The sequence below is a fragment of the Triticum aestivum genome, chromosome 5D (genome assembly GCF_018294505.1).
Source record: "Triticum aestivum cultivar Chinese Spring chromosome 5D, IWGSC CS RefSeq v2.1, whole genome shotgun sequence".
Classification (NCBI taxonomy): Eukaryota; Viridiplantae; Streptophyta; class Magnoliopsida; order Poales; family Poaceae; genus Triticum; species Triticum aestivum.
Window position 1 is genome coordinate 376,707,581 of NC_057808.1, and position 8,340 is coordinate 376,715,920.

General features: G+C 45.3%; 1 protein-coding gene across 1 annotated transcript; it reads right to left on the bottom strand.

Moving 5' to 3' along the window:
- Positions 1–1,656: 1,656 nt before the first annotated feature.
- LOC123121905 (E3 ubiquitin-protein ligase UPL5) lies at positions 1,657–8,018 on the bottom strand. The gene is made up of 3 exons (XM_044541998.1): positions 6,201–8,018; positions 3,004–3,587; positions 1,657–2,128 (listed from the first exon to the last, which is right to left on the bottom strand). Exons 1-3 carry the CDS (start codon positions 7,942–7,944, stop codon positions 1,865–1,867), a joined length of 2,592 nt encoding a protein of 863 aa, XP_044397933.1. The 5' UTR covers positions 7,945–8,018; the 3' UTR covers positions 1,657–1,864.
- Between the last annotated feature and the right edge of the window lie 322 nt (positions 8,019–8,340).

Below are 8,340 nucleotides of genomic sequence, written 5' to 3' on the forward strand. Positions count from 1 at the left end.
CATAGATCGAGGTAGATCAATGGCGCAAACAACGGGGGGACAGGAATCCTACGGACTTTACACATAGGCGTCAGTCTTGGAAAACAATTTGCGCCCAATTGATTTCGTGACCGTTGGGTAAGCGTACGAGGGCTTTCACACCTTCTTCTACCTCAAGCTGACTCTTCTCTTGTTCCTTCAGCACTCCATTTTCACGTGAGGTAAGTTCACCACGTGGGTAAAAGGTGAGATTAATCAATCAAATGTCGGCATATTGCATTTAAGGAGAAAATGCTTGAACCAAACAGCCGTGTGTGCGTTTCTTCTCAGCCAGGTTGAGAAGGATGCACGTACCAAGCTATATGCAAAACATGGTTTTTTGGCATGTATTTACTCAGCCAAGCTCAACTCAATCACAAATGTAAATACGCCAAAAATGATGAATTGCCAAACGCATATGGATATGGCCATCGCCGGCGTCCGTAGCTTTGCTGTCAGTCACTCGACTGAACTGTGCTACACTTTGCACGGGCATACGTATTTGTCATGCGAAATTCGAGCAAGGTCGGTAAGGGAAGCTGCAGCGGCTACACACGAACATGTGATTCTGAACCAGCCGAGGACGGCCACGGCCAGTACGTACGTAGTTTCTCTACCGACAAAGCCAAATCTCCTGACGCCTTCCATGTTTATTCACTGTCCAAAGAATCTCTGCGACGCCATGGCCATTTCTCGGTGCTGAAAGATTCGTCTAAGCCAACTTCAGACGGTAAGAGCATCTACAGCCAGACTTCTCAAATTGACCGGGCGGACGCGAGGACCACTGATCGGATAGGAGAAAGAAGCAAAAAGTAGTTAAAAGTTGACTCAACCGGATCCCTCATATCTTTCCTATATGTTCGGACTGTCCATGAACCATCGTATCCATCTCAAATATGAGGAGGATATAAGGGCTCACGGACATGCCTAGGCGCGCCCGGTCAATCCGTCACGTAGGGCGCGGCCCCATCTCAGACCAGCTTTTTTTATTCATTCTTTTCTTTCTCCTCATCTCCATCAATCACGTGCAAATGACCGGGCATATGAGAAAAAAAATGAGGATTGTGGCCATGCGGATGGACAAACAGGGGCGCGTCCGCGGGTGTTTGAGGGGTCGAATCAAAGGTACGTGCCTGAAGATGCTCTAATACAAGCGTCCACAAATCTACCGCCAATGTTTCAATCTCCGAGCTGCCATGGGATTACTGGAGGCACTCCACTTGTCAACCAGCAAGTTTCGACCAGGTTCACAAAACTGGGGGGAGACCGACAAAGGCAGCAACAATGTAATGTGAAAGGATCAACAAAAATAACCAGACTCCAACAACAGCTTCCAAACCGCACATCTGCAACCGGTGGCCATTGCCTGTATGTCACACCTTCATCCATCCATCCCCTGGCAGCCAGAACTAACTTGAGAGATGTTGCAGTTAGTGCCATCTGCTGTTGGGATGACTGGTACTAGCTATATATGCAGGGTCACAATGCGCGCGCATTTCACTCCTTTAGGCCCTGTTTGGATTTTCCAATGAACGCCAGGATCACACAAAGTTTGCGCCTAGATCCAAACAGGGCCTTGGGGAAGAAACAGAACACTAACAAAGAAAAAAGGAATCGACGGCAAGTTAACAGGATGGGTGAAGAAAATGAACCTTGCACTCTTCTGATTCCACCTACATTAAGGTTAAACGACCGGGGACGCTAACTTTCCATACATACAAATCAAACCACGGCAGCCTAATTTTTAAGCTCTACTAGCAATAGATTTTAAATGAGATAGATAAGGGTTGTTGCTAACTCGATATGTACAAAATGTACCACTTTGGGTTTCCCACAGCCAAGCATCCTACCACGTACCGAAGCTGCAGCTCACATGCTCCTGTGTGATCTTCTGCAGCTGGCTCTGCATCACCTTGAGGGACGGGTATGTGGGGAGGCAGAGGCGGTAGAAGCATGTATGCGACGACGGGAGATGGTCGGCTGACTCCGTTGTCTTGTATATGTACAGCTTTGAGCTCAGCCCACCAAAGCCTTCCGAGGGCAAATATTTCACGGAGGTCCAGAAGAAGAGGAGCTGCCTCTGTTGCTCGACTGTCATGCTCTCCACGGCCTGCCGTGTGAATAAACAAGTACACAAAACTGATTAGAGATGCACAAATTGATTTTGCTACAAAAGAAGATGCACAGATTTCAACTGAAAACTTTTCACACATACACACGAGATATAACAGTGGACACAGATAGGGACAATGTGCTGGCTCTTTGCCATTAAATTTGCACAATTCACTATATTTAAAACAATGGTTGATATCAGCACCACACCAACTCTGCTCGAGTGTTGGGAAAAGCTGTTTGGTTGTACTCATCTCATTACACAAAGGACGAGCATGGTTTTCTTTTTAGAATGAGTACGGTAAGTGTTACATAACTCCGATAAGCTAGAAAAATGATGCAATCATAGTTGGGATTTTAACATATGCAGGATCACATGTTAACAGTCTTGTCAGTGAACACAACAAACGATTTCCCAGGTCTTTGCACCAACCAGCAAGAATACTGGCCAGGCTTTGTTTGGTTACTTGCCTCGTTCACGAACTCACACTAGGACCAAAAGAAGAACCACTAAAAAACTTTTTCTGCAATGATTGAAGCAGTTCGATCATTTTTGTTGGGAAAATAATATACAGGATGGCACATACAAAATACTGGGTATCAAGTGAATAGATCTTAATGGATACATGGATGTTAGGATTGTGATCCAAATATCTCTTGCACATTGCACCACACGTATATACCTCACCTATGATATCAATGTTTCCTCCTAAATCTACATGGAGTCAAAGTGAGAGATGGTATGAATCACACAAAAAAAGTGAGAGATGGTATGTTGCCCATGAAAAATTGAGAACATGGGATGAGCAGGTGATTAAAGCATATCATGGCATGGAATAAAATAAATGAAAATCCAAGTAATACACAGCATACCTTCCAGAACCAGTTAACATGGCGATCTTTTTCTTTGTAGCCATTATATTGAGTATGTGATCTCCAATCTTTCAGATTTATAGTGTTGTTGCTTCCCCCAAGCATTCGGTCAAAGTCTTCTAGATCCAAACACCCGAAAAATACCTCCCGGAGTTTCGGATTAGCTAATATGTCGCCAAATCCTTTTGCGAAATTAGCTAGCTGATCAGAAATAGAGTCAACAAAGATATTCTTAATAAGAAGATCAATGTAGTGCTCTCTGTTACTGATGTTCACAGAGATATCCTGCCCTCCTTTGCAAAGCTCAATAGTCTTTCGAGACCCTAAGGTATGAACATCTCGGGAAAATGTTAAAGTTAAATCATCAATCTCGGCAGCACCCATCTCTAGAATTCTTTTACAGCTTGCATACGTGAAAGGGTCTGCAGCAGAAATGTCTTCCAATGTAATACTTCTCCCAGCAAGATACAAAAATAAGGTGCGGTCCAAAACTATCCCTACTTGCACTTTATGCATCAATGCTAATCCAATTACTCGTCCCGAAAAAACGAAGTATTTCAGGTGCAGTGGATCAACAACAGATGCTGCAAAGCACAGATAAGTACCAAAAGTTAGAAGATATTCAATCAGCACCGACTTGGTTTGCGGACATAACGTGTCTCATCAATATTGAATGCATAAGAACCACAATTAAGTAGAAGAAAGCCGAAAGATTGCTCATTTGCTCGAATAACTAGAATTAAGTACAGTTTGATGTGAAGTTTATTTCAGAAAGGAAAATTGCCCTAATAAGCCCCTAACTATTTCAGCTTGTCAATCAAGCCTCCTCCAACTTCCAATTTGTTGATTTGAGCCATGAACTATTCAGTATTTGCATTTAAGCCCGACAAAACTGATTGGTAATTAGAGCATCCACTGTTTGTTTTTGCTCTAATTACGCCACTGCTAAAGAACATCTAGTTAGAACCTTGCAACTAATATTCTTCTATATGGGCGTTATTTGAGCAAATGAGTATTCATACTGAAATTTCAGAAGGTTTAGGGCTTGTGAATGTTCTTAACTAAGTTTAAGTGTGAATACAAAGAGACCTCATATCGGTAGAAAAAATATCTCGAAAACATGTTAAAAGTTTGAGCAATAGTTAGCAGTCCATATTAACAACATTTTGTAGTTGTGCTGCCAATTGTTAATCTTGTAAGCAAAAGGAACAAGACAGCTAAAACTAAAAGGGGTAGTTGATGGTTGAAAAGAACAAAACTGCACTTAAAGGCTTGATCGCACAAAAAACTGAAGTGTTGAGGCTTGAGGGGCTCAAATCGGCAGCATTAACTCCTTGATCACCTTGATGGAAATAGGTTGAAGGCTTACAGTCCTATTTTGCCTTTCTGAAAATAAATGTGCCACTATATGTCTACAGGGTAGACAGCTTGGTTGCTATTAGGCGCTAACCAGATGATCATTTTATATTTGTTTGAATCCAATAAGAAATTACCACCGTATTTAGGCAAAAGGGGAATTAACTCACTACAAACAGATTAGCATTCCCTTATATAAGAAGTTTGTACTCCCTCCGTTCCAAAATAGATGACCCAACTTTGTACTAACTTTAGTACAAAGTTGGGTCATCTATTTTGGAACGGAGGGAGTATATCTCATGCAAAAAGTACTTCCTCTGTCCCATAATATAAGAGCGTTTTTGACATTACACTAGTGTCAAAAACGCTATTATATTATGGGACGGAGGGAGTAGTTTTTAGTGACTTGGGATAGATCTGTACTTATTGATATGGTTAGTGTTATTTCACACACTTACAAATGAATATCAAGATGTATCAGAATATTCCTAACAGGGCCACTGGGAGCCACTGTGCAAGGTTCAAGGTGGAAAGCAGAATGGATAGTCTGCTTCTTAATAGGAATTTTAACTGCAAGCTATTGATCAAAGAGGGTATGAGAAAAAAAAAGGATTATAGATTTTTTTCTCAAGTTTTAAACATGCGCAGATAAAAATAAGATTTTAGACCAAGTATCTCTTCATCGCATATTAAAAAAAGTCTACTTGTGAGATATGAACAAGCCATTTTTTTATTGCAAATAGAAACAACGAGTAGCCACAATAAATTTACAAACAAAAATGCCTACACCCTCACCCCCTATATGGACATCCTCACACCCAACATGCGTGATAAAAGGATTATAGATTTTTTCTCAAGTTTTAAACATGCGTACATAAAAATAAGATTTTAGACCAAGTATCTCTTCATCGCATATTAAGAAAGGCTTCTTGTGAGATATGAACAAGCCATTGTTTTGATTGCAAATAGAAACAACGAGTAGCCAAAACAAATTTACAAAAAAACTGCCTGCACCCTCACCCATATATGGACATCCTCACACCCAACATGCATGACAAAAAGTCGTATTTAGAGTAACTTGTACCAGCACATACATATGGAAACCAGAGTGTGTAATAGGCACAAACACGCAAAAGTTAGTGAGACATCTCCTTAGGCTTAATATACTCAACCAAGCAGACAAGTAAAGGCAAGACTACAATATCCCAGCTTTGGTTTTGTATGTTAGATCGGTAGCATGGTGCATGCCAACTAGTACTAGAAGTACATATTGTAACTAATAAAACAACCATCCTTTATTTGTGTGAAAATGAAAATGTAGCCCCATAAGCAGCCATATGATTTGCAAACCTTCTAAAGTTAAATTCATTTCAAAATACTAAGTGGATGTTTCAACAGACTGATCAAAAGAAACGCATTTTGCAATCATTAGTTCTTTTAAATTGAGAAGAATATGTCCCTTCCAGGACATCCGACAATAGAGCAAACTACTTTTTTCTTTTCTTTTGTTAGCTTATACTACTGGGTATTGAACCTACATTCATCGAAACCAGTTGCAGAGCCTGTATGTAGCGGCAGTCATATGTATGAGACTTTCAAGAAAAAACATGCACTGCACGATAGAAAATTCAGATGAACAAATCCTATTCATCCCACTAGGCTAAGATATGCAGTTATTTATTATACCACACATGTAAAAAGACCTGGGTCAACAAGCAAGCTACACTCATCAGCTTATCCAATTCAGATTTTCAAGTTGTTCAGTCAAAGTGCCGTACCAAATTACCAATAGAAGTATAGAACTGGATATAAAGTAGTAAGTTAATACCAAGAGAACTTACTTCCATTCAAGTAGAACCTCCGTTGATCATTAGGACAAGGCAAGAAGAGTACTTGCTGTGGGCTGAACAGAGCTTGAGACACCATGCAGAACCACTCCCTGAGAACACCAGGGCCAGTAGCCTCCTCATTCTTAAACTCCATAAACAGACCACTGTGAAGCTCACTGGGCTTTGCCTGTGTGATGTACTCAAAGGACTCATCCAGTAAACGTGACCGGTCGATCAACATCTCATGCAGCTCCCCATAGTCATCCTTCCCCTCAGAAAACAACATTAAGACCAAGTTCCTTCTTGCTTCGAAGCAGAGCAGATCCTTATGCTTCTTGAGCCAGTGGAGATGCTCGTTCCTCTTGGAACAGCGCACGAGCGCATTGAGAGGTGCTTTGTGTGCCAGCAACACGAACCGCAGGTTGTGTGCCACATCCTCGAATATCCCTGAGATGAAATCCAGTTCTGTCAATATGGCAAGGATATGTAATCGGGTGACCCAGATAGGTTGATTTTCTATGACCCCCCTAGTGTCAGATGACAAAGATGAAAGATCCATTTCCAACCTCTTGAGACACTCATCCACCCTTTTGAGCAGGTTCATCGACATTTCGTGCAACTCCCATACCCATGTGTCAGTTCGCTTACACTCCCTGCTGTACATATTCTTTGGCATTGACCCGTCAGGCATCCAAAGGAGTACCTGCTGGCGCAGGACTTTAAAGAAGTTTGAGAGCTCCTCAAGGTCTGTCCTTGGCACCAGCATGGTCTCTGATCCAAGTCCATTCAGGACCAGTTCAACAATCTCTCTGGCAAACGGGAGGACCTGCTCGATCACCTTGGTGGGCGATTTGGAGGCACCGAGCACCGAGAGTGGCAAGCAGAGCACCGATGCAAGTGTGTAACGGCATGACTTGTAGAGCGAATCCTTATTGCCCGCGGTCAAAGCGAGCAGGCGGCAGAACTCGAGCAGCACCGGCGCCGTGACGAGCATGACATTAGGCGGCAAGGTGGCAGGGTCGGTGCTGAGGAAGCACCTGATGGCGCGCTCGGCGTAGGAGCGGGAGAAGGAGAAATCGGAGAGGTAGAGGCGAACCAGCGCGATGGCGGCGCCGGACTGGACGAAGATGTCGAGGTAGTCCTCGGCGTGGCGGTCGGTGTTGCTGGTGTCCCCCTTGGCCCTGCGATCGTTCCGGTTGTGCTGGCTGGCGGGGTCGCAGCAGGCGATGTACTCCTTGACGAGATCGTCGAGGGTGTGGGCGGAGTCCGTGCCGGCGTCCCCGGAGGCGGCGGTGGCGGCGATGTGCGAGGCGAGCTGCCAGGCCTTGGGGTGCGGGGTGGAGCGGAGGCGGGCGGCGAGCTGGAGGGTGGAGTCGGGCGCGAGGCCGAGCGACGCGACGGTGGCCTCCGGCTGGAGCTGGCGGCCGGCGTAGAGGAGGCGCAGGTCGCGGCCGTAGCCGCAGTCGGCGAGGTGGGCGAGCACGGCGGCGACGGTGTCGTCCGCCGCCGCGTGTATCGCGATGGTCTTGGAGTCGGTGGCGCGCACGAAGAAGTGGAGGCGGCGGGGCGGGGGCGCGTAGAAGGCGGCGGAGGAGGAGGAGGAGGAGGAGGCGCCCGCCGCCCCGCCGGAGGAGGAGGAGGAGGAGGCGCCGCCGGGGCCGTCGTGGGTGGTGGTGGTCATGACGGGCGCCTTGGAGGAGGCCGGGAGGGCATGATCGGGGGCTTCACGGCGGCGCTTGGCGTGGCGGCGGTACATGCTTAGATCAGGACCATCGGAGGGCGGGGGGGAATCGGGGAGGGTTTTGGAGCGGAAATTGGGGGACGGAGGAGGACGACGCGGAGAGGTGGGGAGGAGGGGGGAGGGGAATGGTGTGGGGGAGTGTATGTGTGTATGAGTAAACAACCCTCTCCTCTTGCGTTCTGTTCTCTTCTGCTCTGCTTTGTTCGGGTCAGACCTCCTCTGCCCCCGTTCTGCTTTGATGATCGCGTTCGGCGTTTTCCCTTGGCCTTTTCCTTCCCCTTTTACTCTTTCCTCCATTCATCACAGTTTATTTAGCCTGCATTTCCCTCTTTTGTCTCTTTAATGACTTGCAGTCCCTCCGTTCACAAAATATATAGTGAAAATAAATATAAGATGTTCTAACTTTTTCAA

What these genes read in the sequence shown, in the direction of transcription:
- LOC123121905 (XM_044541998.1), bottom strand. Translation starts at nt 7,944, where the DNA reads ATGTACCGCCGCCACGCCAAGCGCCGCCGTGAAGCCCCCGATCATGCC. An exon ending in GAGGTTCTACTTGAATGGAA is followed by an intron (nt 3,588 to 6,200) that starts GTAAGTTCTCTT and finishes TGTGCTTTGCAG; the next exon opens with CATCTGTTGTTGATCCACTG. An exon ending in ATGTTAACTGGTTCTGGAAG is followed by an intron (nt 2,129 to 3,003) that starts GTATGCTGTGTA and finishes TTCACACGGCAG; the next exon opens with GCCGTGGAGAGCATGACAGT.